At 46.0% G+C, this 21,849-nt stretch overlaps 1 protein-coding gene across 5 annotated transcripts in view; it reads left to right on the top strand.

Moving 5' to 3' along the window:
* The window catches only part of DAPK1 (death associated protein kinase 1), a 194,530-nt gene that overhangs the window by 100,194 nt on the left and 72,487 nt on the right, over positions 1–21,849 (top strand). For all 5 annotated transcript variants that reach the window (XM_066256949.1, XM_066256947.1, XM_066256945.1 and 2 more), the window contains exon 3: positions 262–483. In XM_066256949.1, coding sequence (XP_066113046.1) covers positions 262–483 — 222 coding nt within the window. The remainder of the gene's footprint in view (positions 1–261; positions 484–21,849) is intronic.

Genomic DNA, 21,849 nt, shown 5'->3' with positions numbered 1-21,849 from the left:
ACCCACTTAACAAAACATAATTCATGACGACAATTTTTATCCCTTATAACAGGGTTTGTAAAGAAACTGACTTAATGAAACTGAAATGTAGTAAGAAATATCCCTGTTTACTGTGTGAATTGCCCACAATTTTTGTCTTTTCTACTCACAGTTTCATTGCCTTCCCTCCCTTCATGACACAGCCTTGCTCAAATCTTGTTTTTTAGTGAACAGAAAGAATGTATCAATGACCTGGGCCCCCCTTCTGTCTCCTCCCTTCAGCGGGCAGTTTGCAGTCGTGAAAAAATGCCGCGAGAAGAGCACCGGTCTGCAGTATGCCGCCAAGTTCATCAAGAAAAGGAGGACGAAGTCCAGCCGGCGGGGCGTGAGCCGCGAGGACATCGAGCGGGAGGTCAGCATCCTGAAGGAGATCCAGCACCCCAACGTCATCACCCTGCATGAGGTGTACGAGAACAAGACGGACGTCATCCTGATTTTGGAACTGTGAGTGCTGTCTGCGTGGCTGTGGCCAGCCTGGAAGGGGAGGCAGGGGACAGGGTGAAGGTGGGGTAGCTCCGTGGCCAGACTCGGAGCCTGGTCAGGAATTGACTCTTGCTTTGCCAACATTCAAGAACTAGGGTGTGTTGCCTACCCAGAGGCCTAGCTGCAGTTATCTGGAGTAATTTTGAAGACCGTTCACATGCTCCTGCCTGATTTACAAGAGGGTCCCCCAATCTTAGGGTTCTTCTTCGCTTGTTATGAGGTTACCAGTTTTCTGAGCTTTGTGTTAAGCTTTTAAGCCTATGTCCTTCTCTATTTCTTTTTACTCTTTCTTTCTCTCTTCTACTCTTATTGAGACACACACACCCCATTTGGAACTATCAGCGCTCATTATATGAAAGGATAAAATTGAACCAGAATCACTCAGAGGTGATTATGAAACTTGTTTTTAAAGCAGTGTGCTTAGTTTTTGAGGCACACCCTACCCATCGGATGTTATTGTGGGAAACTGATTGGAGCACGTTGTACTGTGACTATCTCCCTGTCCCAGCTGCTGTCTGAGTGTCTCCCTCCTGCGACTAGTCCAGCAACACAAGCTGATGGGAGAAAGGGATTGGCTGGGAATGTCTCTGGGCTGTTTGGAGGGTGGAGAGACATTAGTGTCCTTAGGAAGGAGGGATAGGTGTTACGAAAGGAGACTGGTGACCAACCAATCGTGGGAAGTTCTTGGTGATGTCAGGCCCTGCTCATTTCCTGAGAGCCTCTAGAATTCAGAGTTTCCATTTTGCCAACCCAATAGCTCCCCTTGTTTTCAGATCTCTTAGGACTAAGAGGTGACTTTTGAGACCAGAGGAGATGGAAGTGAGGGAGGTTAAGGGAGGGTCCAGCCCACCGCAGGGCACCACATGGCCGGAACTTTGGGCTTTGTAATCACAGCAGTCTGGGGACCCACAGCTTCTTGTCTCATTATGGGGATATGGGCACATTGCTTTATGGGTCTGAGCAACAACTTTTTTAACTGTAGATTGGGGTCAATACCTACCCCAAAAGGGTCTTAAGGAGATAAGAATTTAAAAATACCCAGCACTGTGTCTGGCTCATGGATATACTACATATTTCCTTTCTTCATTCCTTTAAACTAGGAAGTTCTCAACTTCCTAGTGAGTTCTCAAGTGACATAGTTGTGTCACTTTAGTTGTTCACCGATTGCTTCTCATATGTGCCTTGACTAGGGGGCTCAAGCTGAGCCAATAACCCCTTGCTCAAGCCAGTGACCTTGGGCTCAAGCCAGCAACCTTGGGCTTCAAGCCAGTGACCATGGTATCATGTCTATGATCCCATACTGAAGTCGGCAACCCCATGCTCAAGCTGGTAAGCCTGTGCTGAGCCTGTGCTCACGCTGGCGACCTTGGGGTTTCAAACCTGAGACCTCAGCATCTTAGGTCAATGCTCTATGCACTGCACCTCCACTGGTCAGGTTCATAGGGCTATTTCTGACAAATTCTTAAATCTTATTCTCTCCTTAACTACCACTGTACTTCAGCATTTTTAAGAAAAAAAAAGAGGAAATGTAATGGGTCGCTGATGACTAAATCTTCTTTAAAAGCTGTTAGAATTTAGAATTATAGATGGAAATAGTGTTTTACAGAAAGTAATATCATCAGGTGACCTGACAATAAATTCCTAACTGGGCAGGTCATGGTGCACAGTCATGCTCAAGACCTATAACTTTTTTTTAAGATTTTTTTCTTAATTTTAGAGAGAGGAGAGAGAGAAAAGGGGATGGGGAGCAGGCAGCATCACTTTGTAATAGTTGTTTCTTGTGTGTGCCTTGACCAGATAAACCCGGGGTTTCGAACCGGCAACCTCAGAGTTCCAGGTTGATGCTTTATCTATTGTGCCACCACAGGCCAGGCAGAACTTTAACTTTTTAGTAAAAGGTTTATCTTTGCCTTTAATTTTTTAAAAAAAATTATTTATTTGAGAGGGGGGGGGATGGAAACATCAATTTGTTTTTCCACTTATACATGTATTCATTGGTTGATTCTTGCATGTGCCCTGACAGGGGATAGAACCTGCAACATTGATGTATCAGGATGACTCTCCAACCAACTGAGCTACCCAGCCAGGAAAATCTTTGTTTTAAGCAAATCCTGTCTATTGCTTTTATTCATCTAGGTTAACATAGCTTTGAGATAAGTGTAACTGCCCACAGAGTGGACATAGTCTTCCTTCAGGAAAGGGCTAATCTCTCCTGTTCCTTCTGATAGCTGCTCTTGGTAAGTCCGCTCAACTTTTATTCAAGGTCACCACAGTGAACTGTGTAATACTGTGAGCCACTATGCACCTACTAGAAAGGTTACAATTAAAAACAAACAAGAAAAACCGAGGGCTGGTGGCACAACTGGAACTCTCATCCTTTGCTGGAGGGACTGAAAAATGGTGCAGGTACTTTAGAAAACAGTTTGCCTGGGTCTTATATTAAGCTACCCAGCTCAGTTGATTAGCACATCATCCTGACGTGCCAAGGTTGTGGGTCCGATCCCATCAGAGCACATACAAGAGTCAACCAATGAAGGCATAAATAAGTGGAACAACAAATCGATGTTTCCTTCTCTCTCCTCCTTCTTCTCTCCTAAAATCAAATTCCAGCATCAAATTTATTGTATGATAATTTAAAATTTTAAAAAATCAAATGGTTAAAATAATTGTGTGCTACCCAATTTATGCATTGGACAAATGTGCCTAATGAAATGATGTCAGCTAACAAAACCTGGATCCAGAATATGTACTCACAGGTGGGAGTGAGGGAGGCAGCAACTCAAGTCACCGTGTGTACAGTCTGGTATGTAAAGAAGGGAAGGGACATTCTTGAGTCACGGGGCACAACATGGTAATTCTTTGAAAAGGCACAACAGTTGTGGGCTGTAATATTTCTTTCCCAGGAACTTTGTATTCGTGGTCTTTTAAAATAGTCTTAAGGGAGGAAATATAGGCTTAGAGATGGCAAAGAATTAACATCAATTATTTTTTTTTGAATATTTATTTTTCCGAAGTGAGAAGCAGGGGGCGGCAGGCAGACTCCTGCATGTGCCCAACAGGGATCCACCCGGCATGCCCACCAGGGGGCGATGCTCTGTCCATCTGGGGCGTTGCTCTGTGTGGCCATAGCCATTCTAGCGCCTGAGGCGGAGGCCATGAAGCCATCCTCAGCACTCGGGCCAACTTTGCTCCCATGGAGCCTTGGCTGTGGGAGGGGAAGAGAGAGATAGAGAGGAAGGAGAGGGGGAAAAGTGGAGAAGCAGATGGGTGCTTCTCTTGTGTGCCTTGGCCAGAAATCGAACCCAACACTTCTACACACTGGGTTGATGCTCTACTGTTGAGTCAACTGGCCAGGGCCAAGGATTTACCCCAATTTTGATCTTGGTTCTGTCTGGCTCCCAGTGGCCACATAAAGTCACAGCATGAATAACACCACAATTCCTCTCTTTTCTCTGCTGTACCTCGAGCCCGACCCTTTGTCCTCTAAGCTCTTCAAGTCCTGCTCTTCTAAAGCAGTGATTGGGGGAGGGGAGGCTATTTTGCTCTTAATGAACATGTGGCAATGTCTGGAGACATACTTGGTTGTCACAGGTGGAGGGGAGAATGCTACCAGCATCTGGTAGGCAGAAGCCAGGGATGCTGCTAAGCATCCTACAATGTATACTCCTGAAAAGTAATTACCCAGCCCCAAATGTCACCAGGGCCAAGCCAAGATGATGCTTCTCATCTCTTTCTCTTTCTCTCTCTCTCTCTCTCTCACTTAAAAAAAAGAAAGGAAAGAAATAGCCCTATGACGTTATGGTGACCATTTGTCTGTATCTTCTGGCTTAGTAATCTTTGAGTAGATGTATTTTTCTGATTTGTTGCTCTGGGATGGACTTCGTGGCAAATATAGCTTCCTAGGGCTTCCTAATGAAGCTTGTGCCCTCATTGAAAAGTTGTGCTCATCTCCACCGTTATGTGTGAGTTCTCACCTCTGAACTCCAGGCCCATCTCTAACGCTGAGATAGAGACCCCAAATCACCACTCTGCTCACTTTTCTTGAATCGCTCCCAGTGTCCTGGGTGAGGTACAGAAATGTTACCATTTCTGTGTTTTGTACAAAAACTACTTGGTATCTACATTAAAGGCATACTTGCCATATCTAGTCTGGGATCTGCCCTTTAAAATTTATGTAAGCCCTGAAAGTAGTTTTAAAAAATCACTCCCTCCCCTCAGTTGCTTCCCTGGGCAATAATCTCTTCACAGCTGATCTGCTGTTGGAGCTCAGCACAGCATATACACGACGGAGGCATGTGCGATGTCTCAAAATCACGATCTCATGTCTTCCACATCCCATTATTCCTAAAGTCATGCCAATACAAAATCTCTCTTTACCGTGTCATAGCTCACCCACGCACTGTCGCACAGGCAAGGCATTTCAAAACTTTGATCTTCAGTGCTGTAGTCATTTTATAACTTGCTCTGTTCCCTGATAAAAAGTGAAGCTAAACTCTCAGAACTCAGAGCTGGTGCTAATCAGAGGCACTGGCTTCTGAAATTCCATTTCCAAATAAGAATTTCAGGCTGTGGAGAGTGGTGCATTTTTCTATAATCTTCCTTTTCTCCAGTGTGGTTTAGATCTAAATGTTTTCAGGGGCGAGGTGGGTGATGTAAATGAGAGAGGTTGCACTGCATAAAGTCTCAGTGCTAGGGAGGCATTAAGGGATGGTGAGGACTGTGGCTAACTGGAACTTTATGCCCCTCCTGAAAGAGGCAGCCACCAATCAGTTGATTGTTGTTGTGTAGAATACTGGGTCCAATGATGGCCAGATTGTACAGATTTTTCAAGAAAACTCTGTAATCTAGGTTTTTAATTTTGGCAATTAATTCATAGTATTCATGGACAGACAAAATAAAACCTGTCTGAGGGCTCCATGTGGCCTGTACTGACCTCCAGATTCTAGCCTGCTAGAGCAGTAAGTATTTATTTACTTACGTAAACAATAAGTATTAGTTGCTCACTGCTGTTGGAGAAGCAACGTGGGTAGATACAGAGATAGCCCCAAAAGGCCAGTAATTCCTATGGAAGGTCAAGATTCACACTTAGCACTTCAGAATAACTTTTTAAATGTAAGTGTAATTTAAAAGTGGTTCTCAAACTTGAGCATGCACCAGAATCACTTGAAAGGCTTGTTGCAATACACAATCTTAATTGCTTGCACTTACAGAGTTCTGACTCAGTGGGTCTAGGGTGGAGCCTGAGAATTTGCATTTTAAACAAATTCCCAGCTGATGCTGCTCGTCTCCATCACCCCAAAAGAGCTATGTTGAAGTCCTAACCCCCTTTACCTCAAAATATGAGGAAAATAGGGTCATTATAGATATAGTTTGTTAAGATGAGATCATACCGGAGTAAGGTGGGCCCCTATGACTGGTGGCCCTGTAAGAAGGCCATTAGCAGACAGAAACACAGGAAGAATGCCTTTCAAAGGTGGAGGATTGAAGTGGTGCTTCCTCAGGGCCTTTACGAGGAACCAAGGCCATCAACATCTTGATTTTGGACTTCTGGCTTCTAGAACTATGAGACCAGAAGTTTCTGTTGTTTTAAGCCACCCTATTGTGTTACAGCAGGCTTAGCAAACTAATACAGAATCACCAGTTGAATATAAACTTCTGTAAGCTAGGTAAAAATAAAATAAAACATATAATCACGGTAGTGCCATCGGGCAACTGAGAAACGATGTTATGTATGACTTTTACTGCCTGCAGAAGGCAGGCCTGGGCAGAGGTGAACTGAGTCTCATGGCAGGAGTGGACATCACCCCACCTCGGCCTGCTCCCAGGTTGTCACTTTAGTAGCTTTGAATCACTCATTTGAAAGGTAACCCTCTTAAGATTTAAAGTAAAAACCCTGGAATTGCCATGTAAGTATTGGCATAGTGGATTATTTCAAAGAAATCCAACTCTAAATTTTTCCCTTTATTGGTTATGCTTGGAACTTTTAGCAGATTCTTAATTAACCCTTTTTAGCTAGCATGCATGTGTTTTCCTCTCTCACTCCAGGAAATTAGATTTAAATAGTGAAGTACTCTGTGGTTGAAGCCAAGTGCAAGGGGCATGGAATGAATAATTCATTCTTTTTTGTTTTCCTTTAACTTGAAAAGGTAAATTTATTTTTATTGTGGTAAAAAGCACAGTATAAAATTGACCCTCTTAGCCATCTTTAAGTGTACAACACAGTAGTGTGAGTTATAAGGACCTTGTTGTGCAACCAATCTTCAGAACTTTTTCAACTTGTAAAACCGAAACTCGAGACCTATGGAACAGCAACTCCCCTTTCCAGCTCTCTTTCTTACTTTGGCTGAGTTAATAATTTGTGGAATTCCGTGTGTTCATGGCACACAGCTGCTGAGCTCTGCTGAAACATTTGTGCAACAGTATTAGACCACTGTATGCACAATCATTAAGTTGGCTCGCTCTCTCATAACCAAACCAAGATGCAGACTAGGAAGGATATGAAGAGGAATTTCTTTCATTCTCGGTCAGCACAGTGAACGTATGTGGATGAATTCATGCTGCACCATCAGCAAATCCAGACGTCTGTGCAAGAAGTAAAGACAGTGATTGAACTGATGGTTTAAAGTGACACAGTTATACTAAGCTGAACGCAGTCATTGGAACCTAAGTGGTTGAGGTGAATCTGATGCCTGAGGCCTTTCGGTCCCCTCCCCCCCACCGTCCCCAGCTCCTCTGCTGGTCCTCACGGGGCACAAAAGCACGCTCAGATTTCTTTTTCTTTTTTTTGCTGCTGCATTTGTTCTCTTTTCCCTGAGTTCAAGCCAGCTCTTTTGACTTTTTGAACTTTTGTTTTTATTCACAAAGGTAATTTCAAGAACTGTTCTGGGTTACACTTTTGGCATCTGGCTCCTCAGATAGCTGCGATTAAGCAAGAACAGAGATCTGAAAGTGCATTTGGCAGCAGCCTCAACCTTTCACAACAGAATGAAATCACATAAAATAGGTGATTTTCCATCCAGGCATTCTCCAGAAAAACAAAACCCTGTATGCATGTCTCCCCCCACACTCTTAACTTCTGGCCGGTTCTCTGTTGTAAAGTATTTCTTTAGTGTGTATTGAACGGGCATTTTTGCTCACTTAGGTAAATTAATCAATTTCCAGATGGTCTTAGGTAAAGGAGGCAATGCGTATCATAAAAGCAAACTACATGCGGTATTTGAGCTCATAGATCTGTAGTTTTTATTATATAGTCATAATTTAAAATCTGGCTTGATGATCTCTGTGCTGTATCCATGTGTTATAAATAGAAGGTATTTTTGCCTATTTCCAAGAAAGCGCTGTATGTAATCTTTAGGGTTTGGTAAACTAGGGTAACTAACGATCTTGCCCTCCAGCCAGCCTTAGGAACTCCCGTAGCTATAGGCGTGGCTATTCTTTTACCCCTCCATAGAAGCAGCAGACTCTACTTACGACTCTCAAGGGTAAGGGGTAGTGGCAATCCCTGAGAGCTGTTCACACTTCCTCTTGGAAATTCACGGCCATGTCACAAATCTTGTTATTCTTCCTGTCTCGGTCAGCCACTCCCCTAACCAATGCTTTGAGCCGATGTCACAGGAGGGAACTCTGTGGAGTTGCGGCTTCCCCTGACCCTTCAACATCTGGTTTCCCCTCTTGCTTTGTTCCCTCTCCTTGCTGGTGTTGGTTTCTGCTGCATGGTGGAGGCTGTCCCATTCACAGGCTCCCTGCCCGACTCGGCTGCCTCTCCACACCCTGAGCCCAGGTCCCTCCCAGGCTGAGGGCTGCCAGTTTGGTGGTCCAGGCTTAGCCCACACCTCCATGCTGATTATATGGGACCACATCTAGACACTGCTGCACCCAGGATTCTGAGTTTGGATTCAGCCTTGGGTACAGGATGCTAGAGAGACTCCACCTCCGCCTAGCTGGTGCTCCAGAAGAGAGGCCAGGACACAGCTCATGGACAGGACTGCCTTATGAGGCCAGTGTTGAGAGCAGGTCCGTTAGTCTCTCCCAACCATCTTTGAGCCCCTCAAAGCCTCCCTCCTGCCTCATATCATTGCAAAATGTTGTTTAAAAAACAAATGGGGGCCCTGGCCAGTTGGCTCAGTGGTAGAGCGTCGGCCTGGCGTGCAGAAGTCCCGGGTTCGATTCCCGGCCAGGGCACACAGGAGAAGCGCCCATCTGCTTCTCCACCCCTCCCCCTCTCCTTCCTCTCTGTCTCTCTCTTCCCCTCCCGCAGCGAGGCTCCTTTGGAGCAAAGATGGCCCAGGCGCTGGGGATGGCTCCTTGGCCTCTGCCCCAGGTGCTAGAGTGGCTCCAGTAGCAACAGAGCGACGGACGCCCCGGAGGGGCAGAGCATCGCCCCCTGGTGGGCAGAGCGTCGCCCCCTGGTGGGCGTGCCGGGTAGATCCCGGTCAGGCACATGCGGGAGTCTGTCTGACTGTCTCTCCCCGTTTCCGGCTTCAGAAAAATACAGGAAAAAAAAAAAGGAAATATTTCCCAAAACAACCTTGAATTGATTTTTTTTCTATTAACTTGTGTTTCCCAGTAACTGAGTATTATTACCTCACCTTCTTAGGTTTAGCTTAGGTTTTTCTCACGTGTGTAAATTGTTTTCAGTATGGCCAAAGTACCTGTAATGCCGATGAGGAACCTCTGGCTCTCGTGAGATGGCAGTAAATACAGAATTGGCGAGGTCTGTCCTGAAATGTGTGTTTCCTTTCCAGTTAGCACGAACGCAGTTACTAGGCAAGTCTGTGGTGCGATGTTAATGCCGCTGCAGTGATGAAATTAGGTCTGAGTGAGACACTGGCTAAAAGGTCCGGTCTTCCCTGGAGGACAGAGTGTTAGTAACATTTTCCCCCTGATATTTTGATAGGGAAATTCAAGTAGAATTGATTGTTTCAGAAACATAGGGTAGGCCGTTCACTTCTAAAGGCACCTCAGTTCCGTGTGGATCTTCGCAAGCTGCCTTGGGAGAGAGAGTGTAGACAAAGGACCAGGGGGCTTTCCTTGGAGAAGACAGGGAAGCTGCAGTCCATTTGACTCTTTGAGTCAGCAGTGTGGCCCCCCTCTGCTTTATCTCATTTAGTCCTGGGGTACAACCTGGTTTCAGAAGGCTGCGCCCATCCTGTCCAGACCTACAGGTGGGGGATTCTAATTCTCAGACACTAGCTTCTTAGGGAGGGAATTTTTTTGTTTGAGTCCTAAAATTTTGCTGAGCCCATATAGGACTCGGCCTACAAGGCCCATGGTTGTCCATCTTTTCTAAGCTGTCCCTTTTTCCAGGGGAACAGAGGAATGAGTTAAATTTAAAAAAAAAAAACACAAAAAAACGAAAACAGCCTGACTAGGCAGTGGCGCAGTGGACAGAGCATCAAATTGGGATGCAGAGGACCCAGGCTTATCTATCCGGCTTGAGCGCAGTCTCACCAGCTTGAGTGCAGGGTCACTGGCTTGAGACTGGGATCATAGACATGACCCCATGGTCGCTGGCTTGAAGCCCAAGGTCACTGGCTTGAGCAAGGAGTCACTTGCTCTGCTGTAGCCTCCCAGTCAAGGCACATATGAGAAAGCAGTCAATGAACAACTAAGGAGCTGTAACAAAGAATTGATGTTTCTCATCTCTCTCCCTTCCTGTCTGTCTGTCCCTTTCTCTGTCTCTGTTACACACACACACACACAAAATAAAAAACACTTTGGAGTAGGGAGGGCATTCCTGCCTTCTTCCCTACACTTCTCATCTAGGGTTGCCAGCCACCTTGACCTCTACCTCCTAGAGCAGTGGTCGGCAAACTCATTAGTCAACAGAGCCAAATATCAACAGTACAACGATTGAAATTTCTTTTGAGAGCCAAATTTTTTAAACTTAAACTATGTAGGTAGGTACATTCCTTATCGAGGTAGCGCCCGCACGTGTATTTTGTGGAAGAGCCGCACTCAAGGGGCCAAAGAGCCGCATGTGGCTCGCGAACCGCCGTTTGCCAACCAGGGCCCTAGGGCAGCGCTTCTCATGTTCCTGTGGTTCTTGAGCTGCATTTGTCTTCCTCAGTAGCTTTTGAAAGTCAACATTGGGACATTGAGGACCTTTCTGGTTCTCCCTCCAGTGTTGCTCCATTGGCAGCCATGTTGCTCCGGCTCCTCGGTTCTTAGCATTTCCAGGGGGCCGGGAGGGGCAGAGAGTGAGCTAGTGTTCCTGTGGGCATGAAGTCCAGGATGGCTTTGTGAGGGCTCCGGTGAGAGCTGCATTGCATATTTACCCCTTGTGGGGGTAAGAAAACAAGCGATGGGGTAACACCCTAGGACTAGTGATAGAAAGGAGCTCCCACTACCCTTAGGCCTAGGGGGCAGCAAGAGGAGTGCCTTGGGGAACCTGGAAAGGATAGCTTCACAGAGAGAACCACTTATCATGAGCTGAACCCTCAGTAGGGGGACTTCGCCAACTCATGGTAACCGGGCAGCGAGGAGGTAAGCTTGATCTCAGTCTCCTTCCTTGTTGGTGCTGCCTGTTTGCCAAACCAAGCTAGAAGTCATTGACAAAGGAAACTTTCATCCCGTCACCATGAGCAGCCTCCCTGGACCCAGAACTGAACGGAGAAGGGGGGAACTTGCATCTGCAGAGGTAAATAGAAAATACCTCTAGGCTCTAGTACTTTGAACACTTCAACCCAGATGCTCTAGCTAAGTAGTTACAATCCAAACTTCCTGGTACCTCGCAATGAACTCTTTCTAGAACTGAAGAATATACAATTTGTCACTGGATGGTTAGGATCTATTTTATCTCATGCCCTTTTTTGTCAAAGTCTGTGTACCCATCACAGATTCTTAAAAAGGAAGTACATTTTTTTTAAGCATTACCCTTTTGTTTTTCTCATTTTTCACTTTCTTAAAAGCGTAATCAGAATGAGGAAGTGGAGATATGGTTCAAGGCCAGAAGTCTTGGTTCTTTCGCACGTGGTAGCTTTCTGTTGCCAGGGCAACTTGCGGAGCAGGAGAGCTGTGCTCATCCTGCCTCTTTCACCCTTTGGGCACTGCGTCCCTCTCTGAAGGGCTGAGAGTCCTCTCAGGGAGCGGGAGAGCTGTGCTCATCCTGCCTCTTTCACCCTTTGGGCACTGCGTCCCTCTCTGAAGGGCTGAGAGTCCTCTCAGGGAGCAGGAGAGCTGTGCTCATCCTGCCTCTTTCACCCTTTGGGTACTGCATCCTTCTCTGAAGGGCTGAGAGTCCTCTCAGTGCTCCTTGGCATCCATGTGTCTAATGGGCACTGTGGGAAGAATTTCCATGGAAATAGGAAGCAATCTCTGCCTGCCCCCTTCTCTTCATTGACTCTTATTTCTTCTTTGGATCACTTTAATCTACCTTTTAACCTTCTGCTTGCCACTGAAACGATTCCTGCTAAAGCTTCTTAATTTGCAAAATCCTTTCATATATATGCATTTAATATGTATGCACTCAGCTGTCACCTACCGGTGTGTTGGTATCCCTAAAGCTATACCCAGGTCTTTCTCTGGAGCCCCACAATTGCTTCTCCGGTTACCTATTCAAGATCTCCACCCATATGGATCTCTCCAAGGTACCTCAAACTTAATATTCCTACACTAAACTCATGATCTCCCCTCCCTTGCTACTTCTCCCCGCTCCTCTCTAGCTGGGTTCATGGCGTCACCATCTTCCTGGCTTCCCAGACTGGAAACCACGGCACTGTCCTTGCCTTTTCTTTCTCCCGACTCCCCGCTGTGCCACACGCCAGTCTTCCATTAAGCCCTATGGGTTCTGCCTCTGAAAGAACTCCCAAATCTCTTCATTTATTACCATGCTCATTTTTTCCCTGGTCCAGAATCTCATTAACCCTCCCTTGAATTATTATAACATCCTCTAGTTTCTTTCCTGTCCAACTCACCCCCAGATTTATTACAAAACAGCTCTTGCTTAAAATTTTTTGATGAATAATATGAAAAGGTTCTCTCTATCACTCATCGTTAGGCATCTCTACAAATTAAAAACACAATGAGATCATTTCGTGTCCGCTAGCAAGGCCATAATAAAAAAGACAGATTATATTGTGTTGATGGTGATTTTGGAGAAATTGGAACATTTCTCCAGAACATTACATTGCAATGTAATTACTGTGATACAAAATATAAAATGGATCAGATGCTTTGGAAAACAGTTGAGCCATTTCTCAAAGTATTCAATGCAGGTTACCATATGACTCAGCATTTCTACTGCTCAGACGACACCCAAGAGGAATGGAAAGACATGTCCACACAAAAACTTATACATGAAGTTTACACAGCATTTTTCACACTAGCCAGAAAGTGGAAACAACCCCAATGTCCATCAGCTTATGAATGGATCAACAGAAGGTATACCCGGACAACAGGCTGTTATTTGGCAACAAAAAAGAATGAGGCATTGGTACATGCTTCAGCAGGGATGAACCTTGAAAACACTATGCTAAGTAAGAGAAGCCAGTCTCAAAAAATCCACATATCTTATGATTGTGTTTATATGAAATGCTGAATGGACCAATCCATAGAGACAGAAAGTAGATTTCTGATAGGTAGGGTCGTGGTGGTGAAGAACGGGGAGTAGCTGCTTCCTGGGCACAGGGTTTCCTTTGGGAATGATGAAAATGGTCTAAATTAGACTGTGGTGATAGTTGCACAATTCTGTGAATACACTAAAAATCATTAAATTGTATACTTTAAAAGAGTCAGTTATATGGTATATGATTTATATCTTAAAGCTTTAGAAAACATCTTTAATGACTCCTGCTTACAGAATGAGACCCATGATCCACAGAATGGTGTCGGGTCTTTGAACCAATGTCCAGCTCCTTTCTTATATCGAGCCACTTCTCCTCCACTTTTGTCACTGCCCCTCTCGCTGTACCCACAGAGAATCACCTTTACCAGATTATGCCCTATTCTTAGGCAGTCCCAACCCATTGTTTTTTCTGCACCCTGTGCCTGACACGCCATAACTTGTCTACCTAGATAGTTGCTACTCATCTGTGTGCCCAGCTCACACAGATCTAATTGCTTTCTTATGTGTATTTTCATTACCTTTTAGAAGTGTGTTCATTCTATCATTTACCATACTGTATTTTAAATGCTTGTACCTATACCTTTCTCCTGTAATGGACCAAGCTTCCCACGGGATGCACTAGCATTTTACTTATTGCTCTCTCTATCTCAAGCATTCAGAAGAGTGCATGAATACTTGCACACAGTCAGTGCCCCGCAAAAGTGACTGAAATTGACTTCAGTCAAGGGGACTAGTGGGAGATCCTGAAGCACAGCATTGAAGGGCCTTTCCACAGTAAGGACAGTGAAGATGTAGAAAGGAAACAAGCCAGCAGGTCCTCATTATTTGTGACCTTATGGAAGTAGCCCTCTCTCCTGGGAAAGAGCGGTTTGTCATCTAGCTAATTTGCACTTTGGGCCTGAAAGGGGTGAGACGTGAGACTGATGAGACCTTAAGTTTAAGTTGGGTGCATGGGATGGGGAAAGAGTAATGGAAGGAGAGTCTATGGGATTCCGAGGGATGAGAGTTGAGAGCCTACAGCATGCCTGACATTATGAGGCTTGATGCCAATGACAATCAGCGGCGGGCTGCTAAAATTAAATCTGCTGATTATCATTGTCATCTGGTATAATCTCATCACACCCAGGTACCCAGTAAACATTTATACAAAAGAAAAAGGAAAGAAGGAAGGTGAGCTCTTCAGAGGATCAAAATCACCTTCACCCATTATAGCCTTCTTCATAGACCCAGCCCTGCTCAAACCCTGGCGTGGCCCCAGGGTGACTGCTGTTGGACAGGAGATTCAGACTCGTCTCTGTCTATCTTAGAGGACTCTGGTGGAAGCGGCCCTCTTCTCTTGGTCTCCTCCTCCAACCCAGCAGAGCTTCAGGGTGTCTTCCTCTCCTTTTCTCTTCACCAAGGTGGCCAATAGGAGGCGCTCAGTTCCATGCCCCTTCTCTGCCCTATTCCCCCTCTCCTGCCAGTGGCCAAAGGGAGAAACTGAAGTGATTCCCAGGGCTCCACCACCTGCTGAGTAAATAAGTTCTTTCACCTTTTCCTTCTCTTCCTCCTCCAACCTTTCTTTCTTAAATTCATCCCAAACTCAAGGGAAGGACCACTTGCCTTATGCCTCTTTTATTTATTTATTTACTTGCTTTCTTACTTATTTACTTTTTGCACATGAGAGAGAGAAACAGGCAAGAGGAAGAGAGAGAGGAAGGGAAAGAGATGAGAAGCATCAGCTCGTAGTTTTGGCATCGTAGTTTTTCACTGATTGCTTCTCATATGTGACTTGACTATCCAGCCGAACTAGTGACCCCTTGCTCAAGCCGGTGACCTTGGGCTTCAAGCCAGCAACCTTTGGGCTCAAGTCAGCGACCTTGGGATCATGTCAATGATCATCCCATGCTCAAGCAGGCGACCCCTCACCTGCACTCAAGCTGGCAAACTCGGGGTTTCGAACCTGGAACCTCAGCATCCGAGGTTGACACTCTATCCACTGTGCCATCACTATTCAGGTCCTGTGCTTTATTTAAATCTCAGGTTTTCACATATCAGGGGTGGCCAAAGAACAGGCAGCACTGTCCTTCAGGGTGGTTGGTGCTGCTATCGGATGGGCCAGGGGTCCCTCATTCAGATTTCCAGCAGCCTTTATCCGAGCCCTTTGAGCTTAGGGTGAATAAACCCGGTCAGCAGAGGGAGGGACAGGTCCCTGTGCTTCCCCAGATAATAGCCATCCCTTGTTTTCAACTAGACGAGACAGATTGGTTTTGGAATAAACCCTCATCTTTGGCTGTCCCAGCTTGGTTTCCTTCCCACAGCTTTTGTTCTAGCACCAGTTATAATGACCCAGGCTGAAGAGATCTGGCTGCCCCGGCTTTTCTGTGTGCCCCACTTTTGATTGGCCTAATTATTTGTGTGGGTCTCCAAAGGTTGAACTGAAGCCATTAAAGTAAAAAAAGAAGAGGGTTGGTGTATGCTGTGGACAGCCTTGCTGTTAGGTATCTTGTTTCTCTGTACATGAGGACCTTCTTTAGTTCAGGAACTCTGCATGGGCCGATGGGAAGGTGGAACGCCAGTTCCTCTCAGCCCTTTGTCTGCCCACGCACCTCCCCCACCCTAGTGCCTTGAACAGTGCTCCGCACCCCTTATGTCACATCATGCCAGTGCACACTGCACATGATCATATGTTTGGAGCACTGGAAATGGATGAGGCTATTCATGGCTGGAGACGACCACCTTCACGGTCCAGCCAGGCACCTCGGAGCCCCGTAAGACACCGAGGTTTGGAGCTCTTGTACTTCTGCACATCTGTGCCCCATTTTTGGTAACCCAGTTGACAGGCTCAGCCACTGAACTCTGAAACACCATGCCCAGAGGACCAGATGTGGCCTTTCTAGTGGTCTTCCTGCCTGACCCAGCCCAGCCAAGGGCTCCGCCATTCCTGGGCCCACCAGCATCCAGCATTCCTGCATCTCCTGGCCTCACGAATCTTTCCAAGGAGGGGACAGTCTTCACAGTTATCCTCATAGTCAATATGGCATTTCCTGAATATTCTTCAGACTCCAAACCTTTGTTAATATGAAGGACCCACAACTGTCTGCAGCCCTCAGAACGCTGGCTGAGGCTGATGGGGCCCCACCTTGCACTTCAGGTGTTAATCCACCCAGCATTCCTAGCAAAGGTAGCTGAGGGCCTACCCTGGCCCTGGGTTCCCTTTCTGGCACACTGGCACCTGCTTTTTTCTCATCTGAATTAATTTATTATTTCTCCAGGAGTATACTATTTTTTTTAAGAGAGAGAGCAAGCCCTGGCTGAATAGCTCAGTTGGGGTTAGAGCATCGTCCTGAAGTTGCCAGTTTATCCCCGGTCAGGGCACATACAGGAACAGATAGATGTTCCTGTCTCTTTCTGGCTCTCTCCCTTCATCTCTCTAAGATCAATAAAATAAACATTAAATAGAGAGAGAGAGAGTGAAACATCAATTTGTTGTTCCACTCATCCGTGCATTCATTGGTTGATTCTTGTATGTTCCCTGACCATGGATCAAACCTACCACCTTGACTTATTGGGATGATGCCATAACCAACTGAGCTATTTGGCCAAGGCCAAGACTGGACACTTTTGACTCATCCTCTCTATTCTCTTCTCCACCACCCCCATTAGAACCGAGGCCTGGGAGCTTCAGATCCAGGGCTTCTCATCACTCTAATCCAGAAACCCAAGGTTCTCTAAACATCTATGCTTAGCTGCCAACACCTTTTCTTGCACCCTATCCCTTCTCTCTAAAGACATCCTTGGGTCTCACAGAGTTATTTGGGAAGCACATTGAGCCACTGTTCTACGAAGGTGTTCATCCTTTTTGTCTTACACTCTTACACTTTTCTCCTATGTTCCCTCCTGAATTGATGGACTCCATTGTTTTTGTCTCTGGAAGCTTCTTTTTTTTTTTTTTTTTGGTGACAGAGACAGAGAGAGGGACAGATAGGGACAGACAGACAGGAAGGGAGAGAGATGAGAAGCATCAATTCTTAGTTGCGGCACCTTAGTTGTTCATTGATTGCTTTCTCATATGTGCCTTGACTGGGGAGCTACAGCAAACCGAGTGACCCTTTGCTCAAGCCAGCAACCTTGGGCTCAAGCTGGTGAGCCTTGCTCAAATTAGATGAGCTTGCACACAAGAGGGCGACCTCGGGGTTTTGAACCTGGGTCCTCCGCGTACCAGTCCAATGCTCTATCTACTAAGCCACTGCCTAGTCAGCTTGTTTCTGGAAGCTTTAAACTGATTTTATTCATTGGAATGTTGTTATGTTACCTCCCCCATCCATTTCTCTTTCCTATGTTCCCTCTCTCCATCTAATACAGAAATAAAAGTACAAGTGGCGAGTCAGAAAATTAGCAAGTGGCCCTGGCCGGTTGGCTCAGCGGTAGAGCGTCGGCCTGGCGTGCGGGGGACCCGGGTTCGATTCCCGGCCAGGGCACATAGGGAAGCGCCCATTTGCTTCTCCACCCCCACCCCTCCTTCCTCTCTGTCTCTCTCTTCCCCTCCCGCAGCCAAGGCTCCATTGGAGCAAAGATGGCCCGGGCGCTGGGGATGGCTCCTTGGCCTCTGCCCCAGGCACTAGAGTGGCTCTGGTCGTGGCAGAGCGAAGCCCCGGAGGGGCAGAGCATCGCCCCCTGGTGGGCAGAGCGTCGCCCCTGGTGGGCGTGCCGGGTGGATCCCGGTCGGGCACATGCAGGAGTCTGTCTGACTGTCTCTCCCTGTTTCCAGCTTAAGAAAAATACCAATAAATAAATAAATAAATAAATAAATAAAAGAAAATTAGCAAGTGCTCAGAGTTGGGGGGGGGGAGCTGTGGCTCATATTAACCCACTGTAGGCGTGATGACCACCTACATAAGACATCCTGTAGGCGTGACATGTCGCCCAACTGCCTGAGCAGCATTCTTGATCACGCAAAAAGAACCCATCAAGGTTTTCTTCTCCAGAGATCATGGCTCTAACAGCCATGTTTCTGAACTAATAGCATATTTTCCAGGGTTGCAATCATTTTGATGTCGTCAGTGTGGTGGAGGGCAAATTGTTTCTGTTCCCTGAAAGAAGAAGAGAGAAATGAAACTGTTTTTGGATTGTTGGCTTGTTGCGTAAGTACCTCATTATATTCCACATAAAGCTTCTCCAATTAAGAGAAATAAGGGATTTGTTTTTCTTAAGTACCATGTCTAGCTGAGAACTGCAGCCTCCTATTTGAAAATCTGCCTCAGCAAACCGCAGCTCTGTCATTTGGCTTTGAATCTGAACATGCAGTCATTCAGTGAGGGGGTTGGATATTCATATCAGGGGACCACTCGGACTGCAGCACACTCGCTTATTCTGCTTTGTCCACAACTACTGCCTTGTTCCCAAGAGCTGAGCGGTAGGGTCCGGTCCTATGTCACGCCGTGCCTGCTGGTATTTCCAAATCATGATGCGTTTTGTTTACCAGTGCAGCGTTCTGTTATCATCTTGGTACTCAAAGAAAGTGGTGATTCTGCTGTTTCATTGTGAATGACAGTGATTGCTTTAAAGTCTTTGGTTGGTTTTTTTTCCCCACAGAGGCCATAGTTTAGTTTCACAGATTAGTCAGTCCTTTGTGACAATAGAAGACCAGATTTTTGAGGCAAAGGGCCTTTGGGGGATCCTAGTTTGTTTCCAAATGTGGGTCATTTTATAAGACTGGAATCTTTCTCTTTTTGTCATAGCTGGCAGACCTAACAGGTTTGGTCCCTCATGCACAAAGCATCTATCCCTAAAAGCATATCAATCAAATCTCCATTTATGCCATTTTCTCGCTAGTTATAGCAGTCTATCCCCCTTGAATCATGGAGACCCCATGTCCACTTAGGTGCAAAGGAACTGGGATAAAATGATTAATTCTTGGAGAGTGTAAGGGACAGGCAGACTGTCCGGAGCAGTGTTTACATGGTGGGTGCTGAATGGCTTTCCAGTGCAGGTGTGAGACCAGTTAGAGCTTTTGTGAAAGTTTCTGGACATCAACGTGGAATGATTTTTGGCATTTTTAAAGCAACTACTATATGCCGTACTCTGTGCTTGAATGCTTTTCATTTTATGTCATTTAATAAAGAAGCCACTATATAATTTTATTAGCCAATGTCAGCCCAAAAATTCAATAAAAATTTTTAAAAAATAAAATAAGCCACGAAAAACATCAGCCTCTCCAGAAAGCTCAGCCTGAGGACCGGATGCCCTAAGATAATGAGATAAAATATTTCTCTTGTCTCTGGAAGGGAACTCAAGCAAGCTGCATTTTTTCTGAATAGTAATTACCATTCATTGAGGACTTTTTTTTATGTGCTAAGCACTGAGGTAAGCATATTATAGACACTTAATCTTCACAAAAGCCCAAGGAGGTAGGATTCTGAGCCCCGTCCTGGTTATCTTTTGCTGTGTAACAAATGACTTCAAAGCTTAGTGACTTAAAATGGAAGCAGTCATTTGTTTGGATCATGAATCTACAATGAGGCCAGGCTCTGCTGCACCGACTCATCTGTTCCCTGTCCCATCAGCTAAGCGACTGTCTAGCACGTGCGTAGGGGTCCCCTGCGCTCTGCTGCTTCTAGATCCTGGGCCTCCCTGAGTCGGCCAGAGCACCTGATGACGTCAGTCCCAGTTTCCATATCCTCTCTTGCCTTAACTAGACCTGTAATGTCAATGACTGCCACAGCCACAGAGGCCCAGGGGAGCAGAGTCTAGAAACATCTCTAAATCACTTCCCCTGTATTTGGGATTGACTTAAAGAGCAACCCCAACAGAGTCCTATGCTTGAGAAGGAAAGACCCAGAAATATGTGAGAACCGTTTGCAGAGACGGAGAAGGTGATTGTGCGGGTCACAGGGGGCCTTGGGTGCTGTGGCCTGTGCCGTTTGTAAGCAGGGCTGGGCAAACTGTAGCCAGTGGGCCGGGGTCTGCTGCCTGTGTATGCACAGCCCTTGAGAGAAAAGCAGTTCTACAGTTTTACATGGCTGAAGCAAAAAGCCAGAAGGTGTAACAGAGACTAATACTTGCAGTAGAGACTAGGGGGTCCACAAACCCCCTTACAGAAAAAGTTTGTTCTAGAAGGCAGACTCGGGACCTGTGTTACAGAGCTAGGCTTCAGGTCTGCACAAGAAGGAAGTTTCTACCTGGAGTTGTCCAGGGGTAGGGACAGCGGCCCTCCGCTGACGGTGATGCAGGCAGATGGCTATGCCTGGGATTCTGTAGGTCAGTGATGTGCTGGTCGATGTGTAACAACAGGTTTTCCAGGCAAGAAAAGCCCTGATTTGTAATGTTTGTCTATTTCTTTCTTTCTTTTTTTTTTTTTTTTTTTTACAGGGACAGAAAGAGTCAGAGAGAGGGATAAATAGATACAGACAGACAGGAACGGAGAGAGATGAGAAGCATCAATCATAAGTTTTTCGTTGTGACACCTTAGTTGTTCATTGATTGCTTTCTCATATATGCCTTGACCGTGGGCCTTCAGCAAACCACCAGGGGTCCCCAAACTTTTTACACAGGGGGCCAGTTCACTGTCCCACAGACCGTTGGAGGGCCGCCACATACCGTGCTCCTCTCACTGACCACCAATGAAAGAGGTGCCCCTTCCAGAAGTGCAGCAGGGAGCCGGATAAATGGCCTCAGGGGGCCGCATGCGGCCCGCAGGCCGTAGTTTGGGGATGCCTGATTAGTAACCCCTTGCTCGAGCCAGATGAGCCCGCACTCAAGCTGGTGACCTCGGGGTCTCGATCCTAGGTCCTCCTCATTGCTGTCCGACGCTCTATCCACTGCCTGGTCAGGCTGTCTATTTCTAAGATGCAAATCCACCCACGGCCGATTTCAGTTCTGACATGATAGCACTAACGGTGGAGTTGGGAAGAGATGCATGCAGTTGGCTCTGCAGTAGGTCCAGGGCATCCCCAGTCGGCAGTGCTGCCCTCAGGTGCTCCCATTCTAGAGATACACCGGGTTTGTGAAGGAACAGTAGTGCTGGAAAAGCCTTGGAAACTCCCTGTGCTTCCCTGGGCTCACAGGCACCCAGCATTAGTATCTACAAGTGCAGACAGATCCAGTACCTCGCCAGGAGTCACAGAGCTGCTCGATCCCACCTGCTATTTCATTGTCCTCACAAATTTGATTTAGAGATTCTTGATTTCTATGAAGATTGATGTTTGGCTGCATCTAAGTTTAGAAGTTTTGTTTAACAAAACAAAACTGTAAGCAAAGTTAAAAGGCAAATGACAGATTGAGAGAAAACATTTGGAATATAGAAGCGATCAAGGCTTAGCATGAAGAGGAGGTAGGGAACATCTAAAAATAATGACAGTCCAAGAAGAATGGGCAGAGGGTGTGGGCAGACCGTTTATACCCACTCATATACAAATGGCCGATAAACCAATCAAAGAGTATTAGTATTAGTCTTTTTACCAAGAGGGGAATGGAGGATAAAACAGTGACTCACTTATTTTACCCATCACATTGGCCCAAAGTAATAGTACCAAGCAAAGGGCTTTGGTGATGCAGTACATTCCTTAAATATGTCAAAACCAGCATTAACTTTCAACCCAGAAATTCTATTTCGGACTGAGAAAAATCACCTTCAGAGGAAGCAGGTAGACCAAAAATTGCCTCATTGCTTGTCATAATGAAAAATTGAATGCATATCAATGGCTAGGTGAACTCTTAATCTAGACTTCCTAATGAACATCAGGCCGCAGCGTAGACACAAAGCTCTCTGCCGATGGATGTTG

This window comes from Saccopteryx bilineata, chromosome 2 (assembly GCF_036850765.1).
Source record: "Saccopteryx bilineata isolate mSacBil1 chromosome 2, mSacBil1_pri_phased_curated, whole genome shotgun sequence".
Classification (NCBI taxonomy): Eukaryota; Metazoa; Chordata; class Mammalia; order Chiroptera; family Emballonuridae; genus Saccopteryx; species Saccopteryx bilineata.
The sequence above is the reverse complement of the archived record's forward strand: the minus strand, read 5'-3'. Positions and strand labels throughout refer to the sequence as shown.